This window comes from Centruroides vittatus, unplaced genomic scaffold (genome assembly GCF_030686945.1).
Source record: "Centruroides vittatus isolate TY-2023 unplaced genomic scaffold, ASM3068694v2 contig_364, whole genome shotgun sequence".
Classification (NCBI taxonomy): Eukaryota; Metazoa; Arthropoda; class Arachnida; order Scorpiones; family Buthidae; genus Centruroides; species Centruroides vittatus.
This window is the reverse complement of record NW_027122188.1, coordinates 1,601,364-1,628,768: the sequence shown is the minus strand read 5'-3', so window position 1 is coordinate 1,628,768 and position 27,405 is coordinate 1,601,364. Positions and strand designations below refer to the sequence as shown.

The 27,405-nt window shown below is 30.4% G+C and overlaps 1 protein-coding gene across 1 annotated transcript in view; it reads right to left on the bottom strand.

The window, feature by feature from the left end:
* LOC136975076 (protein phosphatase 1G) overlaps positions 1–27,142 on the bottom strand; it is a 75,711-nt gene extending 48,569 nt beyond the window's left edge. The window contains exons 1-3 of the mRNA XM_067270073.1: positions 26,889–27,142; positions 16,082–16,151; positions 9,859–10,044 (exon numbers count right to left, since the gene is read on the bottom strand). Coding sequence (XP_067126174.1) covers positions 9,859–10,044; positions 16,082–16,151; positions 26,889–26,999 — 367 coding nt within the window. The 5' untranslated portion in view covers positions 27,000–27,142. The remainder of the gene's footprint in view (positions 1–9,858; positions 10,045–16,081; positions 16,152–26,888) is intronic.
* Between the last annotated feature and the right edge of the window lie 263 nt (positions 27,143–27,405).

The window sequence follows — 27,405 nt, the reverse complement described above, 5'->3', positions numbered from 1 at the left end:
CACTATTCTCAAAATTAAAAAGACTGTGTCTCAGAGACTCACTACTAAGCGGGATCACTTTGATGCTCACGGTGGGTCTCATTCTCATTCTCCAATCATCTTTGGTATCACTGGTTTTGAGCATGATTGTTCAAACTTCGCCGGCCTCGGCCACAAGGTCATCCATGATGCATTTTCGGTGAAATTAACCCATCCAATGTCGAAATTTCTCTCCATTGTGTGTTGCCTTGGGTTGAATTTTTGTCAATGCATAAGAAAAATTTCCAGTTTTTGAAAAAATAATCGTGGCTATTGTATTGTCTGAAATTATTTTTTTATTTTTGCACAAACAATATATATATATATATATATATATATATATTAATAAATGTAAAAAAAAAAAAAAATTACATTTTGGAAGTTAGTTTTAATATAAAATTATAATGACTAGCACCACCTAGTTTCAAAAACATTCTGATGCTGAAGTGAGATACCTTGGGTCAACCTGTCAAGGTCAGCATGTCAGGACCAGAGATATGGTGGAAATAACACAAGACAGGTAAATTTCAATTTCGCAACGTTTGCATTTCCAACTTCCCAATAAGCAATGCATATGCAGATCTGGCATTAGTGCCTGTTTGTAGAAAAAGTGTATTTTATTTTGACTCTGTTCTCGGTACCCTGAGTATCTACAAGTCTGGTTTTTTTTATGCACGCATGATTTGGACTTAATACTCTGTGCCAAATTGCAACTCCTGACATATACAGTACTCCTTCATACCTCTACACTGGTAAGCCAGGATGGCACTGACAATTTTATAAACAAGCCTACAGAAGATGCCAGACCATTTTCCAAATACTCCGTAACGGAAAAGATCCTCTGAACCCAGTCAGACTACTGGGAATATACACCATTCCCCTCAGAGACCACAGATTTGACAGAGATATGGTTAACATTGGCTCCACCAAACATACAATGGGGATAAGAATTAAAGAATATAAGGCGGACATACTACACAAAAGGCTCACAACAGCTCTCTCAACATATGCCACCGATCAAGAAGTCACAGCGGACTTTAGCGCAACCCGTATTATCCTCGCTACTAACCACCCAGAAAATCTCAAATTATTGGAAACTATGGAAATATACAGAGCAGGATGTAACACCACGTGCATCAATTTTAAAGAAGAGTTGGCCCTTTCAGCAGCGTGGCAGATCCTGCTAGAAGATAATTTTTAAAAAACATTAACATCATCATTGTTTCAAAGCACATGCGCTCAGCGCGCATGTGCTTTGAAACAATGATGATGTTAACGGACTGGCGATCGTTTCATTTAAAAATATGCTGGAACGTTTTCACATGACAGAATTCGAAACATGGTTCTTCCCAAAAGGAATATATTCAAAATTCAACATTTGGCTTAGATTTATTACTACAAAGCCTGAAGAAGAGCCCAGACGGGGCTACGAAAACATTTGTGACCCTAATATCAACCACTCCAGTTATCTGGTTCTTACGTACGTGTATTTTTTGTATAAACAAGACAGTCTTGACAAAAAATATAAAAAGTTTTTAAACCAAATTTTCCTAACAGATAACATCATACACTATTTTATTTATTATAATTAAAAAATATACTGTAATTTTTTAACAGCTGGATTTAAAAAAAAAATCTAAATAACATAAGAGACTGAAGACTTTAGCACTGAACATATTTTCATTTCATCTGTGATTATCTAATCACAGATGAAATGAAAATAAGAAAACAGAGCTTCATTTTCAAGAAACACAAAATTTAGTTATTTACTTGACAAGAAGAAAATCAAGAATTCCATTTTAATAATGTATTTCAGTTTTCAATAAAAACAGTAAATTATTCATTTCAAAATCCTAAATTTTAGTTCAGGATGTATTTTATCAAGACATCACTTTGATAAAGATAATTAGGTCAAAATATAATCTCTTTAATTAAGTGTTTACTAATTGAGAAGTTAACTTCACTGGAGTTTATAATATAAAAATTAAATCTAAATTTATCTGTGATGAAATTTCAAAATTTTGTGAAAATCTTTTTATACATTTAATAACTATAAATGATTTTATTAAAATTTATTATATACAGTCAAACCTTGGTTTTCAAACTTAATTCATTCCTAAAAGTTGTTTGAAAACCAATTTGTTCTAAAACCAAAACAAATTTTCCCATAAGAAGCAATATAAAATGGATTAACCTGTTCCTAACCCCCGAAACAAAGCCTATTTTTAATGTTTTTAGCTGGATTTCATGCATTTGTAGCATTTGTAGGCATAAAAATGCCTACAAATGCAATATTCTATGTCTATATATAAATTAAAAGCAAAATGTTCTGTCACCAAAACTACAAAGAAGTGCTATAAATACTCAACTCTGACTGCCTGGATGAAATATAACCAAATCAATCAAGACAGACAATTACTTTAATCAAACTTCCTGAAATATTATGTTTCAAAAAAAAAAAATTCTCTACAGCTGGAACTTCTTTTAAATACATAAAAAATACTGCACTGGCCTTTAGCATGTTTATAGCATTTTGGTATAATAATAAGCAAACATTTTCAGCCTCTTTCAGTGGCCAGCATCAAGCTTTTAATGAAGGGGTTTTAGCTGAACAGTTTAGCTAGTTTCAAAAAAGTTTGGCTAAAAACTATGTTAAAAGTCTGACACTGGCCACCAAAACAGGCCAAAAACATTTGCTTATTATTATACCGAATTGCTGAAAATGTGCTAAAGGTCAATGCAATATTTATTAATATTATGCTTCAATTGATTTGATTTCATTTTAATCAAAATTAATTAATTAATTTTGATTTTATTTTTAATTTCAGCTTTGGTTTAATGGCCAGAGTTTTACTTATTATTTTTAGTTTGAATTAACTGGGTAACTAGTATTAATAAATTTTCGTTATTTAATTTAACTTAAGCATATTTAAACACGAATTCTTGGATGCCATTTATATTATGTGAATGCCAATTAACATGGTTTTCATTAACTAATTTGATTTTGATTCAACCATGACATGTACCAAAAAACAGAAATAGTATCTTTCCCATATGTGCATTGAAATCTGATTTAAATAGCAATGTCATCAATGATTCGTGTCATGACATCTAATGACACAAGGCAATCTCGGAACCAGTAACTTCTGAATTGGTAGTCCTGTTGTTGATTGGTCAAGCTGTCAACTTTAACAGAAGAAGTACAGGGAGTTGACCATCTGTGGTCGGCTCTTGCCAAATAGCTTGTTTGGCAATCGAGTTATTGTATAGTAACTGGGGCAAGTATGATTCAAAATTTTTTCATGAACCAAATTGTTCGAAAAGTGACGAGTTCAAAAACCAAGAGTTTGACTGTATTTAATTTCACAATTCTCTTTCCTTCTCATTCTAATTTTATTAATTCATTAAATAAACAAAGTTCTATTCATTATTTATATTTGTTTTTATTATTTTATATAAATTTGGTTAAATGAATTTCATTAACTTTACAATACACTCAAACCTGTTTTTGTGCAATTTTTTATACGTGCAATGTGTTTTGTGCAATTATTTTTGTGCAGTATACCAATTTGATTGAAATTCATATACCGCACACAATAAATCACACAAAACAAATCGCACAAATAAAAATTCACACAAAAATAGACCGCACAAAAACAGGTTTGAGTGTAAAAATTTTAAAAACATTACCTTAGGAAGAAAATAAAATTGACAAACATAAAATAAAAATTATAACTTGAAATAATGTTTTTATCTTTTAGGCAATAACTTCATTCATTTTAAAAATACATAAAATTATTTATAATCACTATATTTATTTTTAAAAATAAACACAATGATTAATTCATTACCATATCACATTGACAAAAAACAGGGTGTCCATAATTTATTCATTCGATTTTTTTTAACTCAATAAAGAAAAAACTAACAAATATTAAAAAACAGTTAACAACTTTGAGTTAGCCAACAAAATATTGTTAGCTAACTCAAAGTTTTCCCCATACTTAGCAAATTGCTTAATGAGAAAGAAATTCCAAACTGTTAGATCTATAGAAACAAACCAATTGCATAGCTACCAAGGTTTCCTGATATCACCCACTTGATTTCTTTCTATGGAGCTCTGTAAAGGATAAAGTGTATGCAAAAAGAGGACCAGTGTGTGGAATAACGGGACAAGATTGTTGAAGACTATGAACACAGTATCACAGGAAATGTTAAAAAGTTTTGGAGAGAAATTGAATACAGATTCAATATTCCAAGCATAACAAAAGAAGCACATTGAAATTTAGTAATAAACCATCATAATCTCAAAAGGTTTGTAAAAAGCTTTTTGAGTTAACAATGTATAGTTAACTACACTTTCGGGAACCTTTTATCGGTGTTAGACGCAAAACGAAAAATTTCCGTTAACGTTTTCAAACTTGGTAGTTCTTCAGATGGTAAAAAACGCAGATCGAATAATGGAACGAGTTATTTTTAAACCAAAATCGAATGCTTCACGATGCAGCTGGTCAGACATGCGCATACGGTGCGAGTAGATGGCGATTAAAGGTCCGTGTCAATGAGGGTCTGCCAGGCGGTGGACAAATTGAGTTCCTCTTTATAGTTAATGCAGGTGGTGGTGCAGCTGTGTTTGTAAATGGAGATAGCTTCCAACCACCTCAGATGTTCAGGGTGAGGCGATGCGATGATAAGCCTGGCTTGGTTGAGAGCCGCTTCGATGTCCGGATCGGTGACGTAAGTTGAGAGTGCCGTAGAATTTCTCTCATGTAGAATATCAGCATTGTGCTCACATAATCATTGTGCTCACGTAAACCCTCATCGACACGGACCTTTAATCGCCATCTACTTGCACCGTATGCGCATGTCTGACCAGCTGCATCATGAAGCATTCGATTTCGGTTTAAAAATAACTCGTTCCATTATTCGATCTGCATTTTTTACCGTCTGAAGAAGAACTACCAAGTTCGAAAACGTTAACGGAAATTTTCATTTTGCGTCTAACACCGGTAAAAGGTTCCCAAAAGTGTTGTTTACATCCCCGGTGTTCCTTGATGTATGTAGATATTTACCGTATAGTTAACTGTTTTTAGAAATCTGTTATAGTTTTTCTCTATTGAGATTTTTAATCAGGTGAATGAGTTAGGGACACCTTATAACTCAAAATAACAACTTTAAACCAATAATTTAATGTCATTATAAACAAAGTAAAAAGTACATAATCCAAAACTACAATATGGTTGGCTCTCTGTATATGCAGATTCAAACCACCACAAATCAAAAATACTAAAAAAAGCGTGGGAAAAAAAATCTGTAAATTTCTAAAAAGCAAAACTTTAATTTTAAATTTTTTGTGATTTATTTTAAGTATTTCTGTTTCAGATCATTGAATAAAGGCAAACTGTAAGTTTTGAAAGAAAAGAAAATGTTATGTTGTTGTATACTATATACACATCAACAACATGAGTTAGGCCTATGATGGTTGCATCTATACCGAATATACTTTTATCATTATCTCCTAAACATTACAGTTTAATAATTATTTACGTAGCATTAGGTATTATAAGTAATCTATAGATGATTTAAAAGTATATAGGATGATGTGCAGCTTATATGCAAATACTTTGTCATTTTATATAAAGAACTTGAACATCTGAAAATTTGGGCATCCGTGAGGGTCATGGAACTAATTCCCACAGATATCACGGAACAACTGTACTATTCCTAATCATATGTCAAGCATTTAAAAATAAATCTCTGTTTTATTAATTTTATTCACACTTAACAAGTATAAAAAAATTACAAATGTTTTTATTTTATAGAAAAACAATATATTTTTATATTATATAAAAACAATATATTTTATAACTGATAAACTTCTCAACAATAATTTAAAAATATATAAAGAGAAAGAAAATATTAAAATTTTATTTTGGCAATTTTGGTGAAATTGGTATTTAGCCATATTTATTTTTCAGAAATCTTTATATAACATTTACGACGTTTTCACAAATTTTTAAAAAAAATCAAATTTTGATCCATTAGATAAAAAGTTTTCAGAAAAAATTTAATGAACAAGTTATATGAATGAACTAACAAAAAATTCAAACCACGTAGGGTGATTTATGTTACACTCATATACCAAAATAGGTTGTTGAGTAAACAAGTAATCCATATATGTTGCTAAACAACCAAACACTAATACTGCATTTTTTCACTTATTGATTCTTTTCTGTTATCCGAAATGTGGTAAGGGTGATTTGAAATAGACCTAAAATATTGCAGACAATTAAAACAATCACAGACTGTTAACTCATATCACTGTATACTGTAAGTTCTCTTTAAGATGATAAATAACTGTAGTTAAGAATAAATAATAAATCAATCAGAAAGTTTTGTTACATGGTAACCAAAGAAATGTTAACTGAAGTAAGATGATATATGTAATTTATATGTTGTAAAAGTGTTTTATCTACATCATTAAAAATAGTTAAATAAAAAGGTTTTGTATCTGTTAAATGAGTATCAACTGAAATAAGCATTAAATAAAATAATACAAGTAAAATGTTTTCAACTATTAATACAACAGTTTTAAAAAAATAATAAAAATAAGTCATTATTTATTCTTACAGACACTATTGTTGTGACACTTTAAATTACATATACCCTACATACAAATATTTCAAACATAATATTCAATATCCTGTAAACAAAAATTGGCACTTTTTGTTATGGTAATATGCTTACAGTAATATATAATGTGAAATTAAATACAGATGTATTTTCTCACATTGACCTGCATGCTGACTTAGACTGAATTCATACTACCATCTAGTGACAGTTTTGATGGCCCAAAGAATCAGTTTAAGGTAAATACTAGCTTAGCAAAACAAATATTTATTTACATTTCAGCTGACTGCCATGAAAACATTATCCCATGTAGCAAATAGGACATGTTTTACTGAAGAGTTTAGTCTAATCAGAATAGAGATAATTTTGCATAAAACAAAATGAAAATAAAACAAACATAGAATGACAAACTGAATCATGGAACACTTGGTTCCAGAATGTGTAGTAATGTCAGTTCAGTGATATATATGTAACAATATGATAAGCTTCATCCAACTGGCTAAAGGTGAAGTTGCTGGGCCAACTGGCAAAAGTCAAACTAAACTAAAAGCACAAGGAAAGAGGAAAATGATGCAGTTGCTTATGATAATGGCTATTAGGTTGTCAAAATTGGTGCTGCAGTGTTAGTTTGAACCCAGCTGTAAAATGGAAAGACTAATTTGTCTCAACTAAGCTGATAGTGACAAACACAACATGACATCACAAAAATCATTGTGATAGGTGAACTACTGAAAAACATCAATATACTTACACACAATATAGTTCCATAAAAATTCACTTACAGGAATCTTTACATTATGAAATCATTCACAATAAGCAACATAAAGTGTTATAAACATTCAAAACAATCTGTCTTTTACCACTTGCATTTCTTATGCTTGGTAAACAATACTTTATGCTCAGCAATCTTGAACAGAACTAAATCTCCATGATTTGAATTATTACTACTGAGTACCTGTTTTTAGTTCATACATTAGTTTTAAAATAAACAAAGTATTATCCTGTTGCTTATTGTGAATAATTTCATATTGTAAGGACTCCTATAAATGAATTTTTTGATGAAACAATATTGCATGTAAGTATATTGGCATTCTTCAGTAGTTCTCTTATCAAAGTGATTTTTGTGAGGTAATATAATTAACTAATATGATGTAATCTGCATTCTTCTGTATATCTTCCCTGGAGAAGTCAGCATGCCAGTTTAAGTGAAGTTATAATGACATATTACAATAATTATGTGTTTTAATGTTGTAACTCTTCTTAAACAGAATTAATTTATTTTGTTGGCTAGTTACCAGTATTGTAAAGAGAATTTTATTTTTCTGTAAGCAACACTTGGTAGAATCAGGAGTTGTATGTGTCTATTTTAATAGATTGTGAAATGTTTACAGATAAGGTAGCCTTAGTGCCCTAATGATGTATTCACCAACAAAGAGTTGATAGTTGAAGTTTAAGTTAACCAATTAGATAGAACTCATCAACTAAAAAGTAAAATGAATCCTGATTGATTGATTTCAACTTTGTCTCTCAACTCTTTGTTGATGAATACAGCTATAAGGAAGGAAAACTTGACATTATTTATTCATTCATCATTCAAATTGAATAATAATATTTTTTGCTATTACAGGTTGAAAACTGTTTATCTGAAACACTTGGGACTGGAAGTACAGGTACTCCTCACTTTACGACAAAGTTCCATTCCGACGATTATGTCATTAAGCGAATTGGTTGATAAGCGAGGAGCTTGCACCGGGAATATAGGATCATTGTAAAATTATCCAAATTATGCAACAAACTTCAAATTTATTCATAAAAAGACTATTATAGTACGCTCTTAGCATATTATAGTACTATAAGACTATTATAGTATGCTTAGTGCACATGTCACCATTCACCACTGACTGACACTCAAGCTGAGAAAGGGGATTCCCCAAATTGCAGGTCAAAACTCGATTGGTCGTAAGTGTGAGTGGTCATTAGGCAGATAAGTCGTAAAGTGAGGAGTACCTGTATTTTAGATTTTAGAGTATTTGTATACTTGCGTCTGATTTGATTTGATATATATTAGTCTCACTTGACTTCTTTTTTTATATCACTTATTTAGAATTTTTATTAATTTTTGATAAAACAAAAACTTTTCACACATCTACGTGAATACATTTCTTAAACATATCTGTGGTATTGTGTGAAAATATTTTTAAACAATATTCATACAGCTATGTTAAAATAATTTGATTCACACAAAAAGTGTAAATTGATCTGTTTGAAAGAAAGAACTCATTTCAATTTTGAATGTGTTCTGGTAAATATAAGTTATGTAGAAAACTGGGATCAAAAAACATGAAAAACTCAAATCTTTTGTGTGTATATATACTTCTCGTAAAGTTTATCAGCAGGGTAGCTAGAAAAATCATTCAGAACTAAAATACAGCATTAATCATCTTAGAAATCCATTTCATATACTGATTAACTCTCAAGGTAAACTGGCATACCAGTTTACACCAGATGTGAGAAAAGTAATTTCTGGTCTCGCTCATTTAAACTGGTATGTGATTCAATGTGAAAAGATGTTGTATAGAGTTCAGAAGAAATGGTTGTTGCACTTTGCAGTCAAAAAACTAAAACATCTGAATGATTAATAATATTAAAATCTCAAGAGTGAATTCATTGCAGCTTTAAAATTGTTCTTGTTTAATTCTCAGCTTATATAGTCCAATTACATTGACACTTAAAATTATTGCTAACACACTCCTAAAAGCAAATTGACCTCTATCAATATCTAGAATGATAATATGAAAACCAGATGGCGACAATTGTCACCACAAGATCATCATAAGCAGCCAGGCTGCACTAACATTGACATAGTACTAATAACATTGATTATATTACTGATATTGAAGTTTATAACAGTATAATTTCAATTTGCATTGATGAATTAATAATTAGATATTTTATTATGCATTTCTAATTTTAACTGCATTTATTAAACTAAACTGTTTTATATGAAGCAGTGAAAAATAATATCTATTTTAGATTATCAGAAATTTTCAGATAGATAGTAAATATATTATTGTTTTTTTACAATTTATTAAAAGTTACACAAAATTCACAATTATTATAAAGTTTACAGTTATATTCAATAAATATTATAACAATTATATTTCTATTCTAAAACTTAAATTTATCTTAGAAATAATTCTTTACACATACCTGAATCAGAAGCATCACTTGATCCTGAAAGTTGTTTTAACTCTGAAATTACTTCAGGCTTTGTTAATAATGAATCAAATTCTATAAAAGCATCTTCTAAACTTTGTGCTATATTACTTTTATATTGGGGTAAGGAATGAAGAAATTCTGGTAAATGAAGAGAACAGTATTTTGCAACTTCAGCTCCTAAAATAACACAAAATATTTATTTGAACAATTCAATAGAATGTAAGATATTTTCTAATGTTTTTTAATTCAGAATTTCTTAATGAATATTTTTTTGTTTATTCCATTAACTCTTTAATGATAAAAACTACCGTATTTTCCGCCATATAAGACAGCTTTTTAACCCAGGAAAATCTTCTCAAAAGTCGGGGGTCGTCTTATAGGTCAAGTATATCCCAAACTCTATATTTTAACTGTAAAAGTCGAGGGTCGTCTTATACGCCAGAAAATACAGTAATTAAAAACTTTAATTATTTTAATCTATATTAATTTTTAAAACACTAACACAAGTATTTTTAACATTAAATCCGGAACCTGTTACCGGTGTAAATCATGTGAAAAAACCTTTCTTCACAAACATTTTTGAACTTTCTAAAATAGTTCTTTCGAAAACGTTTGTGAAGAAAGGTTTTTTCACATGATTTACACCAGTAACAGGTTCCGGATTTAGTGTTGATTTCAACCCCTGGTGTTAAGGTGGTGTTGAGTTTCTTATTTAACAAATATTTTCTTTGACTAGACCATTTTCAACAGAAAAACAGAATGTTGCTGGTCACATTATGTTCTTAAGAAGATAGTTTGTTTGCAGTTTATCAGCACATTATCACTAGAAACAATTAACATGCGACTAATGATAAAAGACTAATATTTCTAGACACCTATTACTATGAAAATCCAATTCTAACAACCACATCCATGTAATTAAAATGTTCGAATATTTAAATTTAAAAATCCTTAAATTATATATAGAAGTTTAGAAATTACAAATACTTAAATGCAAACATTTTAGGTATACTTTGTCATTCTCAAGCCATCATAAAGAAAATAGAACAGAAAATTTGCCTGAAATGGAAGGAGGAAGTATGTATACCTTATTTCATTTCTGACAAAATTTCTGTTCTATTTTCTTTCCTGTTGATGCTGAATCTTTTTCAATCCAATCCTCTTGTTTAAAAATTCACAAAAAATTCTTCTTTAGACATAACTGTATAAGTGTTATGTCTAAAGAAAACATAACACTGAAGACCCATCAACAGTCCTTTGACCATTTCTAAACAGTCAAGGACAGGAATAAAGAATTACATCACAACAACACTTGCAGTACAACATGGTTGTAATGGGACTTTTTATGACTTTTGCATGACAATGTAAAAGCACCACAACCCATGTCACCACAGGAGAGGAGATTTATACCTGTCACTTACAATGAGGCATTATCTGGCATATTTAAGGAAGTTGTTAGGACTTAGCACCAGATTGGCATACAGGAGAAGCCCTACAATCTTCTCTTTATTTATTTATTGCATATACAAAAGGAAATGTCATAAGACAATTAATATCCTCCCGAAAATAACCCATAACAAACGATTAAAATAAAAATAAAAAAGGATAACAAGATCCTCCACACATTGTTTGTTAAAGAATGACAAATAATGTGTAAAGGATTACTACTTGCTAAGGATATGTGCTATTTCCCTATACGGCACGAGGCTAGACTGCTTGTTAATATCGATTGGAGCAACCAAGAGGTTCTTGACTACTCACATCAAAGAGCATAAATATAGTTTTAGAAGAAAAAACAATATAATGCTGCTCTGGCTGCATACACAAGTGATGACAATGTTCAGGTTGCTATGATGATGCCAGAATCCTACACCACATTTAAAACACTTGGAGTCTCTAAAAATTTATAGGGCCATGAAAAATTGGACTGCTGTCAACTTCAGAAAATCAGACAATCTATCTATGGCATGGAGAGCATGGTTCAAAGTACAGTAAATCATTTCATGTATGATCTCAAGTTTATTATTCAAAATATGCTTATTTTATCAATTATGTACTGTTCATCCACTTATTTTTCCTTATGATATACATTTTCTGTGCAGAACACATGCCCAAACCTCAGCTCCTAAAATAACACAAAATATTTATTTGAACAATTTAATAGAATGTAACATATTTTCTAATGATTTTTAATTCAGAATTTCTTAATGAATATTTTTTTGTTTATTCCATTAACTCTTTAATGATAAAAACTACCATATTTTCCGGCATTTAAGACAACTTTTTACCCCCCCCCCTACAAATATAAAAATTCAATTTGATGTTCTGTTTATTAGTCTTATGTAACCTGAAGATATCCAATTGATACAGATAAAACACACTTGTCACATTAAATATTTTTGGTGTTTGTTTAAGTAGTTTGGTGTACTAGTGTATTTTCAGATAATATATACCAGTTCTTGAAGTGTTTAATTACTTTTTTAACTCACAAGACCATATTTTCAGGTTATCATAAACTTCAGATTTGACTCAGTCAAATTCTTAACTTAGCAGAAATGAAAAACTCTGAACCATGTTTAAATAACATCAAACTAAAAATAAATCTGTCAATCAGAGAAATAAGCATTTTGATAAAGATATTATGGTTATTTTCTAAATTATAGCCTTATTTACACTCTTCTCTAACTGAGGAAGGCCATTCAAACTAGCCGAAAATGTCAGAAAAGTGAACAAAAAGCTGCATTTTTAAAAAGTTTTTGTGTCGAGGTGTGGTAGCCTCATTTTATCACCAATTTCATATTTTTTATGATGATATCATCTGATTTTTTGTCATACAGCTTTATGGAATCATAATTCTTGTAGAGACTGGAGATTATAATACAAAATAGAAATCATCACGGAGGAATCTTGAATTATTTCTTTAATGTATTTATTTATGATTAATGTTTTCAGTCTGGATAGATCTTCATCAGGTTGGAGAGTTCTAAAATAGAATGCAAGAAAGGAATATGTAACATTTTTACGAGTTTAAAAATGTTTCTAATACATAAATAACGATAGTGTATAGTATCTTCATATTTGAATTAAAATAAATAAAATAATACAATTTATGAATATATAATAAAACAAAATGAGGATCTGTAATATCTTCTGTATATATGTATATCTGGGAGGTATGTTGGTAAAATGGCTTCTTCTAATAATCTTATTAACAGAAGATGCATAGACATCATCATCATTGCATGGAAATCAAAACCTAATATAACTAACTTCATACAACAGATGAATAACAATCTTTATGGCCTTGATATTAAATTACCAAGCCAATTAATCTAAAGTACATTTTCTAGATCTCACAATTAACATTAAAAATAATTATATCCATATGAAAATATACTATAACCCATCACACTTACCATCATTTATTCTGGCTAATTCCTATAAGTACAAATTAGCAGCTTTTAAAAATCTGACCAAAAGGGCATTTACCTATTGTTTGGATCCCACCAACACAACAAAAGAACTAGAACATCTGGAAAGAATTGCCAAACACAGAGACCCTAACCATAAAAATGTTTCCACATTCTCCACCACAAACATTCAAGGCTCACACCCAAAGAATATATTACCAGATAATAACCACATGAACATGCATAATACATGTTGTATCATACTAGATTATAACCATGATATATTATCTCTATACAAGGAAGTAGCTCATCTAAATGATACTAAATTAACCTTTAAATGGGATCCCACCATCTAAAACATTCACAAAAACAGAAAAGACATTAACACACTTAGGATACCAAGAGTTAAAATACCTTAAGACAATAGATTCTGTTATGATCTTGAATACATCAGTGCTACCACATATTCACTCAAAGTTAGGCTATCTGAACACAAATATGATACTGATAAAGGAAGGCTTAACAACTCCCTGGCCATATACACATCTGATGACAATATACAACCTGACTTCAAAAAAGCAACCATCATCAAAAGGGCAAAGCAACTGGACCACATTAAACCAAAGAAAATACTTAAAATATTTAAATCTGATAAAAGAGGTCAGTGTATTAATTTCAAAAAGGAGAAATGATTATCATTTGCCTGGCAGTATATATTTAAACAACATAATACCCATGCATTATATAAAATTTTGTACCCACCATATTTTTATTTTATTATCTAATCCTAAACATATTACAGCATTGTAGTTAATTATACTGCATTTTCTAAAATTGACTAACATGTTGTATACAAACGGAAGATCAGCGTGCCAGAAACCCCAGGGTTACCAGCATGCCAGTAAAACTACAACTAAAAAATAAAATTAATCACATCTAAAAAAACTAGTTGTTAAATGAAATGTTAAAGAAAACATTCTTCTGAGTGTAATAAAATAGTAATTTCATTGACTTACAACATAATTAGACTGACATGCTGGACAATCTATGGGTGTGTTTACTTCTGAGCTAATTTTACTGTCAGCATGCTTAGCCTGTATACTTTTGTCCGAGCGCCACGCTCATTAGTGTATACTTTAGAGCTATGTGACGTCATGTTTAGCGAAATTGGTAAGCTCGGAGTGCTAGCTAGTTCAGTGTCAAGCTTTGCGCTAATTCAATATGGCTGCTACCATGAAAAAATTACTTTCTGTACAAAATAATAAAAATGGAATTATTTTTGGAAAAATAAACGGCAGAAAGTAGTTTTATTGGTAAATTTCAATTACCGGTATTTATTGTATAAAATGTTTACAATGATGTTTTTTTATTGTGTAAGGTTCAATAGCTTTTAGATGACTTTTTTCATAAACATATGTGAAAAAATTAAGTTCAACTCATTGTTTATGATTAAAAGTGAAGTTTACCTCATATGCATTTGGAATCTTCAGAAATGTTATGTTTAAAGCATTAAATAAATCATTAAAAAATGAACAGCATTAATAATAATCCAAAACTACATAAGTTCGTATAAAGGAGACTTTCAAGAGATTCTCTTGTAAGTCTAAGTGTGGTTTAAAATCCAGTTGGATTATAAAAAGGTACAGTCTCTTCAATAAAAGTTTCTATCTTTTTTATTTGACCTTACTTTTCTTTTTTATTCTTTCTTTTTTTCTACAGTTATATCCACAATAAGATCATCCTCGTCTGATTCAGAATCAAGTAATTCTATCTGTAACACAACATTTAAAATAGCAGCTTTAACAATATTATTTGCAGGAAACCTCCATATTTCTTGTTAGCATTCATGGTATTAGCATTTTGTAAATGAAACAGTTAAATATGAATCTGAAAATGATAATGTGTCTCAATCTAGGAGGGCATGATTATAGATCAGTTCATAGTGTGGATCATTTAGAAGTTTTAAACAAAGATACAGGTACTCCTCACTTTATGACCTATCTGCTTAATGACCACTCAAGTTTCAACCTGCAATTCGGGGAATCCCCTTTCTCAGCTTGAGTGTCGATCAGTGGCGAATGGTGACATGCACACTAAGCGTACTATAATAGGCTTGCACGTACTATAATTGTCTTATAGTACTATAATAGGCTAATAGCATACTATAATAGTCTTTTTATGAATAAATTTGAAGTTTGTTGCATAATTTGTATAATTTTACAACAACCCTATATTCCCAGCACAAGCTCCTCGCTTATTGACCAATTCGCTTAACAACGTAGTCGTCGGAACGGAACTTGGTCGTAAAGTACCTGTATTAGTATTAGTTTTAAAATATGCCTATTATGAACAGCATTCTCAAATTTTGTATCTGTGCAAAATAGTTTCCAAGTATCATCATATGTATTTGATGGTTGTGATTTGGGAACCTGACTGTATTTATATCTCAAGTTTAAATTTTATTTTATTTTATTTCTGTCTCCCTAGATGTGTAGAAAGACAATGAAGAAATATGTTAAACTACATATCTCAGGAATATGAGACTCAAACATTTTGCTAATTAGCCTAGTTATTTTTATTACTAATTTTTATGTTGATATGAATTTGATAATAGTTCAATCATATAAATAATCTTATCTACAACATATAATCATTTTTTCTAATGATATATTAATTTTACTCAATAACTAGCTAATAAAACAGAACACTTCTAAAAATTTAATGAATCTTGAGATAAGATAAATTTAATTTTATTATAGTTTAAAAAAAAAAAAAAATGCATTTTATTTACTTTAGTAACTTACCTCCATGACCATCATAAACAGCAAAGAAGGAAGTTTTTTCATCATAATCAGGGATACAATTGTGAGCATCCTGAAAATAAAATTATATATTTTTTTAAACTTATTTATACACTGTATGTATATTAAACTATTTCTTCAATAATTATATAATTTCAATACAATAATGATTTTTAGTTCATGATTATATCAAAAATATCAAAAACATAATTATATTATGTTTTAATACATTAAATAGAATTAATATAAATAAATACATTGCATTAAATAATAATATAAAATATATCTAATATATCTTAATATAATATATTAAAATATATTGTAAAAATCTGATATCTGGTACTGGTTAGTCAACAACATACTTTAGACTTATTGAGGCTAAAACATAAATTTGGTTTTGATTACAAAAAAACAAAAATAGAGCTAACTAAAAATTTGGTACATAAATCAAATCATATCATATATAGCTAAATCATAAATACAATACATGAATAAAAACATTTTTTTTATTTAATTATATGTTTAATATCCACTTACTCTATTAAGAGAAACTGAAAGCACATGTGAAAATGTATAGGAAAAAAAACACAATAACATGCAATATATAGAATAATTTATAAACTATTTACAATGCCTATATTAACAAAGCTAGCAAAATACAGAGGATCTGGTAATATGTCAGAACACTATTCCTATGCATGCCAGATTAGAGAATTTTATTATTCACGTATATTTATGTATAGACTGTATTCAGCAAAAAACTTCTCAACAGATGGTACAGCTAAGGAACTTACTAACACTTCCAATTTGTAACTTCCTATTGTTATTAATCAATGTTATTGCAAGTGTGAGTATTTCTAGAAATATTGTTTATGATGTTTTGAGATAATAAGTGCAAATTTACATCCTAAATATAAACACAGAACAGTATGTTGCATAGTATATTGCATTAATTTCATAGGTCAACATTCAATGATTCCAACAGTCCAGATTAGGTATCATCAATGCTTCCACACAAATCTCATGATAATATAAAAGATAAAAATAGAATGCTATAGTTGCTGTAAAAGACGAAATGCAGATAATTCTTTCAAAAAAGTGTTAAAAAACAATAGTAGTTGAATCATCCCCTAATCATTCTATAGAGGAAAGAAGCACTGAGGAACCAGTATATCATACAAAATAATGCACTTCACTCTACATTAATATCATATCAGAAGAAAATATGAAATTAAAAAAAATGCTAGTTACATCCAAACATTAGTGAATATAGGGGAAAAATGTTTAGGCTAATGTTCGAACAGAATACTACAACAAATATTTATCAAGATCAGTTTTTATCATCATTTAATAGTGGATTACCAAATAAGAAAGTGTTTACCAAACTGTTAGAGTATATTAATACAACTTGAATAGTTACAGGTAAATTTCAACTGAGAAAAGGTCACTTTATGCTCACCTTGATGAAACTGAAAAGGATTTGTTAATAAAGATCTAAGTTTCTGATTTGGAATCAGTAAACCTACAGTTGTAATGATATTTCAGGACTAGCTTAACTTAATTGTACAGTGGAACCTCGCTTAACGAGTGCCTAACATAACAAGTGTTTCAAATAAAAGCAAAACAAATTGTAAAAATTTGACTCGCTTAACGAGAGACGTTTCGCATAACAAGTGACAAGAAGGGGAAATCCCGGATTGTGCACCATCATCAGTCTGTGTTTAGTACTCGTTCCACTAGCATCTTAGTGTTGTTGTAATCACACATTTTTCCAAACTTGTATTCACACATATTACATATAAACATTAACATTCATAGCCTGTTATATAATAAACACACCATCTCATACTAAATTTAATGACCAATTTCATTAATTACTATGTACACTGCATTACTACAAACAAACTACTTCAAACAACTTTTACTCTGCAGTAAAATTAATTCTTTACTCTAACGTTTTCGGTTAGCTTTACTAACCCTCTTCAGGATTGACAAAAAAACCATTATTTCGAAAAATACGTTCGAAAAACTCTTTACAATTTAGAATGCTTTTAAACTTTCTGGCTATGCAATCTCAGATCATTCTTTCACAGCTGCATACCCGGCCGCTCTCCAAGCGGATGGGATTCGATACGATTCGATACGATTCTTTAAAATGAATGCTTTGCCCCTTTTCATTGTACTTGCCAATACACCACGCCTCCGTATATTTAAGTTGCCTTATATTTGCCACTTTCTGTACAATTTTCACATTGCCCCAGTTGATAGACACCTCGTCCGGATCCGCTACCGCATAGTTGGTTAATGCCGTAACTGGTTGCCTGCATCTTACATTTCTTTTATGTTCCTCTATCCTTACCGCCAGCGATCTCTTTGTGGCCCCTATATAATACAGTTCCGTATTCCGCTTTTTATCCTGCACTGGTATTCTGTAAACCCCTGGAATTTTCATTCTGTCTATGGCACTTTATCATTCCATAGCAACTGAAATTATACAGTAGCTGGCTATTGTATAGCCAGCTACTGTATAATTTATAATATAAATTATATTGTAGCTGGCTGAGTAGAAAAATAGCATACAGTAGGGTTCCTCCTGTATGCTATTTTTTTTTTATTCTTCTCTGTTCCTATTCTTCTATATATGTTGCTTAATTGAGCTCTATACTCCATTATAGTAAATTCTCCTTTTTCTTTACGCTCGTTATTACCTTTCTCTATTTCTTGCACCAACCATTTTATTTTGCTACTCTTTATTCCTATACTTTCTGCTATTTTCTTGATGTACTCTACCTCCCTTCTTGTGTCTTGCATCCTGCTACAATGCATGTACGCTCTTCTAAGCAGTGCTCTGAAGGCTGCCAACTTGTAGTTCGTCGGGTCATGGGAAGTCCATGGTATCATCTCTGGAATGTACGATGGTGTACGATGGTTTACGATGGTTCAGTAGCTATTTTTCCTTTTTCCTCCACTTCTATATCTATGTCAAGGAAATGTATTTTTCTATGGCTCTGCTGTTCTATTTCTAGCTCCAGCCCGAAGATATTGTTGTTTATATCTCGACTAAATTTTTCCACGTCTGGCTTCTCCTTCCATATAATACATACATCATCTACATATCATGCATACAGCAATATTTTTCCTTCATATTTGTGCATATCTCTGGAAAGTAGCAAATTGTGTCTAACACACAATGCAGTGTAATCCAGTGATCACTTAGCTTCTTTTCATCTTTATTTGAGTTGATACGCGTATGCATTCCGCGTTTCGGGCCTAATATGCCCTTCCTCAGTCAACTAAAATTGTTAAAAACAAAAGATTGTTGCATACAATACTTTTAAACTGTGTTAGACACAACAATAGAAATATGACAGGGTTTTAAGTTATCAAAATAAAGATGCTTGTTAAAGAAGCTGTGTTTCATCTCATTTTATTCCAAAAATTTTAATACATGCAATTATTCAATTTCATAATAAACATTAAAAATATACAGCAAACAATCATGTTAATTGCATCATTTCTGAAATGCACCCCAAAGTATTCAACAGATGTGAAATGTTGCATATTTTAGCTTTTAAAATAATGACTGCAATTTATAATAGCAACGTAATACACCAACAGCTGCCGTAAATGATCGGGCTAAATTTTGGATAAATGATTTTATAAATTTTTGGATAAATGATAACATAATAATTGAAATTTGATATGTAGTACACAAAAAAAAAAAAAAAAATAAGAATAATAAACCAAAAATGCCATTTATTACATATAATGTTACATTAAACTTAAGTATTATCTTACAGTATAGCCTCATCAATACTGTTAATAAGCACTGTCATGTTACAAAAAATTGCTATTCACAGCAAAATTATCACATTAACAGTTATTTCTCGTGTAATGGGATTCTAATACTTTTTACAATCCCTTTGAGCTTTAACCTTTTCCAGTCTAAGTTACTAATTTTAAGTTATTAAATTATCTTTTCTAACCCCCATTAAAAAAAAACTTAATTTTTTATACTAGCATACTTTTATTATTATTGATAAAAGAATCATTCAAAAAGTATTTTAATAATAAATGAATTTTCATTTAATATTTATACACTTTTCAAAATTTATTCATAAGAAATTTTCAGAAAACAAAATGAATTTTATTCATCTGTTGTATTTATTTGTTGTATAAATATGACTCTGCCCTTTCTTAATAGACAGTGTTAGTAAGTACTGCTTGCATGCAACTGAATCTGGCAACATTTTTATTTGAAAGGAAATTTGACAGCATTCTTTAAAAATAAGTATGTGACATCTGTTTAAAGTGTAAATAATTATTTTTACCTCATTAAAAGTGTCAAGTTTTGTGCCAAAAAAACAGCATTTGTGGAAAGTTTTGCTTTATTATTTTATTGCAAAGAAAACTGCAGCAGAAACATACCCATTTGCTGTTGGAAATTTATGGTAAACATGCTTCATCAAATACAACTTGCAAAGAGTGGTTTCAACAGTTTAAAAATAATGATTTTGATACACATGACAAGAGCATGAAAAAAACCACCAAAAAAATTTCAAGATGAAGAATCAGAAGTCTTACTGAATGAAGATCCTTGCCAAACACAATTGGAATTGGCTGCTGCATTAAATGTTACCCAACCATGCATTTTCCAATGTCTACATGCAATGGGAATGGTTCAAAAGCAAAGAGATTGAGTCCCATATGAATTGACAGAAAAGGACATTGAACATCAAAATATCATATGTGAATTATTGATTCAAAGACCAAAAAGAAGAGGTTTTTTTTTTGTCACCGGAGATGAAAAATGGACTCACTTTGACAATCCTAAACGACCAAAGGCATGGGTAAGTCCAGGTGAACTAAGTCCATCAATCCTGAAACAGACTTATTCATAGAAGTACGGTTATGTTGTATATATGGTGGGACCAAAAAGGTGTAGTACATTATGAGCTGTTGTAACTGAGTCAGACAATCAGTGCTGAACATTACAAACAATAGTTAGTCAAACTAAACAAAGCATTAAAGCAAAAATGTCCAGAATATGCCAAAAGACACAACAAGGTTATTTTCCAACACAACAATGCTTGCCCACATGTTGCAAGACCAGTCATGGAAACTCTAGAACCACTTTGCTGGGATTGCCCCACCAACTATATTCATCAGATATCACTCTTTCAGATTACCATTTGTTTCAATCCATGTACAGCGATCTTACTGGAAAGAGCTCTTATGAGGATATCCAATACTGGGTTCACGACTGGATTACTTCAAAACAACCAGACTTCCTTCGTGGAATCTGTTGCCTGATAGATAAGCAAATGTAGTAGCTTCTGATGGAAAATACTTTGAATAAATCTTTCTTTCATTTTAAAAACAAACAAATGTCTTTTATTTACTAGGAAAAAGGCAAAGTCATATTTATACACCCAATACATCATCTATTTACACTAGAATAATAAGCAAACAACAACAACAACAACACACTTAAAAACTTTGCATATCCATCATTAACATTTACTTGTCTCCTTTTCCTACAAACAAAAACCAGCAGAACATAACACTCAAATGAAAAAGAACAAAAAGAACATTTGAAAAACATTTTTTAAATGTTCTTTTTGTTCAAAGACCAGGGGCAAAAACCAATTTGCTTGCACTAGTCAGTCAGTAGAGAATTTTCAATGAAACCAATATTTGGCAATTCCATTCTAGTTCATATCATTTCTCATTTTTTGCTGACTTAGAATTTTTATTTGGTTCATTTACTCTCTTAGTGTTCCTAGCATGTATACATGTTAAACATCATTTACAAAATATATAAGCATAACTCCAGATTAGTGTAACAATAAATAGCCATTATAGTTATACATTTGTCAAAAATTAATATATATTTGAGTTAAAAGAATATTTGCTTGAATATTTTGAATGATATAGCTAGCAATGTACTTGTGCATTAGAAGAGAATTAAAAATTTGAATTCTGTTTAAGCCAAAAGTTTTAAAATATATCTAAATATAATTAAAAATTAATCCAAATTTAATAATTATTTATGTTATTAAAATAACTTCATTCTGACAAATATACTTCTTAAAGATAATTCCTAGTTCAAGAAAATTAAGCAGGATAGATAGGAATAGAAGAATAGACAATGAATGCAAGAGTAAATTTGCAATGAATAAAAGGATGTCCAAAGAGGCACAAATGGTTGTGTACAGGAGTGTTCTGGTATCTGTGTTCATGTATGGTAGCAAAACTTGGTTATGGCAGAAGAGTCACATTACTACATGTTAGATGAGGTATTTGAGAGGAGATATAGCAAGCATAACAAAGACTATGTAAGAAATGAGCAAGTGATGGAAGAATGTGGGGTAAAAGAGAGTGTGGTTCAAAAGGTGAGTAAATCAGATCTACAATGGTTTGACCTTGTTGAGAGAATGAAAGAACTGTTGAAGAGACTACACATGGAAAAGGTAGGTGGGAAGCATGGTAGGGAAAGACCTAGAAAGTCTTAGTTGGAACAAGTGAATGAGTATATAAGATGTTGAGTCAGAAAGAGAATGTGAAAAAGTTTGCTAGAAGATGCATGAATGTGTCTGAAGTAAAAGGTGTGTCTAGACAGGAAAGTGTGGAAAAAATTGCTGAATAGACAATTTGTATGCTTGTAGTCTCCTTTTGCCTGCCGCTCATCCTTTTTGGATTATGAGAACGAGAATATGTATATATGTAGAAAATGAAAAAAAAAAAAAAAAGAATGTATGCGTTCTAAAAAAAAAATCAGAAAAATCTCTAAAATCTAGCATTTAATTTTGAAATAAATGTTTTCAGCTAATTTTTTCATTCTAGAATCCCATTGTTATGTGTAGTTCAATTGCTAGTTAAATTAACTAAAAACATTTTTTTCCAAAATTAAATACTGGATTTTCATTTTTCTGATCATATTGTCCAGTTGGATATTCCTTTTGAATGTGTTCTTTTTTCTGTTATTCTCTAAGTGTTTGCATTTTGAAACAACAAAAGAAATGTACAGTGTACTTGATTTAAATACAAATCTTAACTACTCTAATATCTCTTCTTTGTCACAAATATCAGCTAAATTAGAGTTAATAGCTAAAAGCAGAAAAACAGGAAAATAAAATTACTTTGCCAAAGCCCTGGAGGTCACATGTCAGGACCTCGCAGACATATTAGGACACATATTAGCAACCTGCAGAGTGCATATGTTCTGTGGGTTGCTCGTGAATGATCTAAAGGTCGACAACCTTTCAGCGGTGTTGTTCCAAACCTAAGTTATAATGTTATTCTGAGTGCTGAGTTGATTCTATCAATTTTGTTATATATATATATATATATATATATACAGTCAACTCCGCATAAGTTGACACCCCAAGGGGAAGTGGAAATGTGTCGAGTTATCCGATGTGACGACTAAAGCAAAGTTGGAAAAAAAACCACAAAACTATAATTAGGAAAATAAGTAGTGCATTAAACAGTAGTATAGGCTTACAATACATTGTGTCCTCCACTTACAACTACTCTGTAGATGAAAAACTGAAAACTTCGTTTAGTGTTATTTGTTTTGAGCACTTAACTGTCTAGACTTTCTTTTTCAACAATCACGAACGCCTTGAAAACATCATCTTCGCAATTGTCAATTGTTGGCAAGTAACATCTAAGGATTCTTAATGCCTCTAGCACAGGGGTCTCCAACCTTTTTCTACCTAAGAGCACATTCCAGAATACCGGCTGGACGACGGGCACCATTTATTTTTTCAAGGTGAATTTATATTTGGACATAGTTAACAGCGCAGGATTAAGCCTCTAGTGGCCCTAAACAAAATTTAAATTGGGGCCCCATTTAAATAAGTTGCTTCTAAACAAATCTTATATAATGTGACATTAGCATGGGTGACACCCGGTGCGGATATCGTGGTGTCATGCAGGAATATTTCTAGATGGTGCGAGAGATATCGTGGCAGAAATTACTTCTGACACACGGATGGCTGTTGACCTTTTTTTTTTTAGTTAACGACTGCTGAAATTTCTAGGTCACTCCAAGCTACGGGCCGTACACGTTTCCCTACTTTGATTTTACGGTATTCAGAACGAACCGTTTTACTTCATTTCAGGTATGGGAAATTGAATTGGTGCAGATTTGTTTGGCGGAGGGGAAAAAGAGATCGGTCGCATTTCGCTTTGTGTTTTCATCTGTGTTGGACGCCATTTCTACTTTTGAATGGTTAATCATTCAAAGTGAAAAAACTTTTACATAGCATTTTTATTTTGAAAACCGAAATATTTTTATTTTTATCGTGGTCGCATAGTGGCGAGCACATGTAAAACAATTGGCGGGCGCCATGGTGCCCACGGGCATAGGGTTGGGGACCACTGCTCTAGCATGAGAAAATGCAAAATTGGATTCTGGTGTGACGTTGATGTAGATTGTATATTTTCTTTTTGTTTATCTGTTATTATTTTATACATAAAAATACATAAAATGTTAAGGCATTTTTATTAATATGTATGTATGTGTATGTATATATATATATATATATATATATTAATAAATAAATCGACTCCCCCTCCTAAAAAAAAATGAATTTGCACCATATGTGCGGAGTGAATTCATTTTTTCAGGAGGGGGTGATGACTTAGCGAAGTGTGGGACAGCAAAAGTATGTCAACTTATCCAGTAGTGATGAGTTAAACAGTGTCGAGTAAACCAGAGTTTTTTTAACATTAATGCCTATGTAAGTCACCGGGACCACAGAAAAGTGACTACTTAACCGATGGTGTTGAGTTATCCGGGTGTCGACTTATGCGGACTCGACTGTATATCTGTGTGTATGTATGTATGTATGTATGTATGTATGTATATATTCAAAACTGGTCTGACTATAATGGATTTCAAAAATATATAATTTTGAAGTTAAGTTGTTAATTGAATTATGTTCTTACATGTGAAGCACATGCACAACACATAGATAGCAATACGGAGCATAAATGCACATGCTTTAATATAAATATACAAGCAAGCGATTGTTTTTTTATGTACCACAGCCTACACTGAACTACAGTTTCCATTTAAATGTATAATTAACAATTAAAATATAACTTTTACTATATTTCTATTTAATCAGAGTGCCACTGAAAATCATTCAGTGTGCAAGTTTGGAACACATGCCATAGATTGCCACCCCTGATCTAAAGCATATACCAAACAGATATTTTATGTATAGAATACTTTAAAACATGACAATTTAACCAAAATTTAAATAATTACATATCCTGTATCAAATATAATCAGTGTTACATATTTTTTCAGAAATTCTGTTGTTATTTAATGAAAATGCTACAATGATTCTATTACAGGATTTTATAATTATCAATTCATAATAGAAACATTATTATTATTATTATATACTTTTATAGTCATTCTTTTCAAATAGAATGATCCTGTTATGAATGGATTCTGAATCCAATTACTATACACGAAAAAATTATTAATTCATGCATTTTAAATTTTCCATTTCAATATATCTCAAAATCAAGACAAATAAAAAGTTTGTAGCATTGAAATTAAAATAATAACTCCCAAAATATTTTAATTAAATAGCTAAATTATCAACATAACTCCTAGATGAAAGAATCTATGTTGATAATTTAACATTTTGATTAAACATGTGTTTTGTAATATGACAATACATATTTTTTGTTAATGTTATATTGTATATTTAATATAACCATATCATGCTTAAAAAATATAAGAATAAATCAATTGTATTGTTTTAATTTCCCTTTATTAATTCATTCCCACATAAGTCATTTTTTGAAAGTCGTTTTTCTTTACTTGAAATTAATATACTATAGAATATCTTCTGGATTAAACATTTGATGTTCAGTCTACCAGAAGTTGTTTTTTAACACCATAATTATACAAAACTGAAAAAATAAATTATAAATTAAAACTGAATTAACAGATTATATTATGTATAACACTAATTGTTTTATCAATTTAAAACAATCAGTAATAAAAAAATAGTACTTTTGCATTTTCCTATAATTAGTATTACTTGATGCTTACAAGTAAAATAATTATAATCGTTATTTTAATTCATTCTACTGTAATATGAGATGATAAAATACTCCATCAGATTTGATTGTGATAATAGCTTAAAACTTAGGTTAAATTTCAAGCAATTTTTTTTCGAAATTTCTTTAAATAAAAAGAAAAATTTGAACTTATTAAATCCTCAAAAGGTAAATAATCCGAAATAAGTTAAGTTTGGTAATGTAGATTTTGTAATGGAAGTTCAACTGGTGAAATTTTACCTCTGTGCACAGTTATGGCAACATATTCAGAATCTCGATAGCATTTACGATTAGAAATGCAAATTTTTAATTTTCGTGGGCCCGAGGACGCACGTTCTAACCTAACCTAACCTATTCTAATAAATTACCAATAATTTGGTAATTTAGTAGGGAATAGAATAGGTTAGGTTAGATTAGAACGTGTTCCCTGATTCCAGCAAACAGAAGAAAAGAATTTGGTAATTTATTAGAATAGGTTAGGTTAGGTAAGAACGTGCGTCCTCGGGCCCGCGAAAATTAAAAATTTGCATTTCTAATCGTAAATGCTATCGAGATTCCGGAACTGCGGCCATGACGGTGCACTTAGGTAAAATTTCACCAAACTAATGACTTGCTAAAAATGTACAGTACATTCCACTAAATAAAACATTTCTAATGATCATTGATAGAACTTTGTTATTAAATCTATTCGTACAAAAGAAAAAAAAAATGAACTTACTTCTTGAGTGACTCTCCATCCTTGCATTGAGGAAGCGCCATAAGACAAACGTTTGGACGAATAATCTGTAGATACTTTTTTAGTTACTGGTTCGGATAAATATGCTCCCATAATTATATCTGAAGGCTTTAGATCTATGGTTTAAAACGATGTTATCATAATATTTTGACAAACAGTCCTAAAATGATGCACAGCTTAGCACGTGTTGTTCTCCTACACAATGCGACAAAACAACTCACAAATACAGAATCAATACTACCACCAGATGGCGAAGCACCAAAAAGTGAACTCGAAATAAAATTCACCTAATTTATACTATTTAAAAATTTTATTACTTGAACAAATCTTAAGTAATGCTTTTTCAAAAATATTTAGATAATAGTTGCGTTAATAATATCATTATAATTTTCTAATTATATGGAAAGTTATAAATAAAAAAAACAAAAACGCATTACTGAAGTGGATAGGTTCTCTTTTCATATTTTAAGGCAAAAGGGGCTGGCCCACCAGTAGCCAA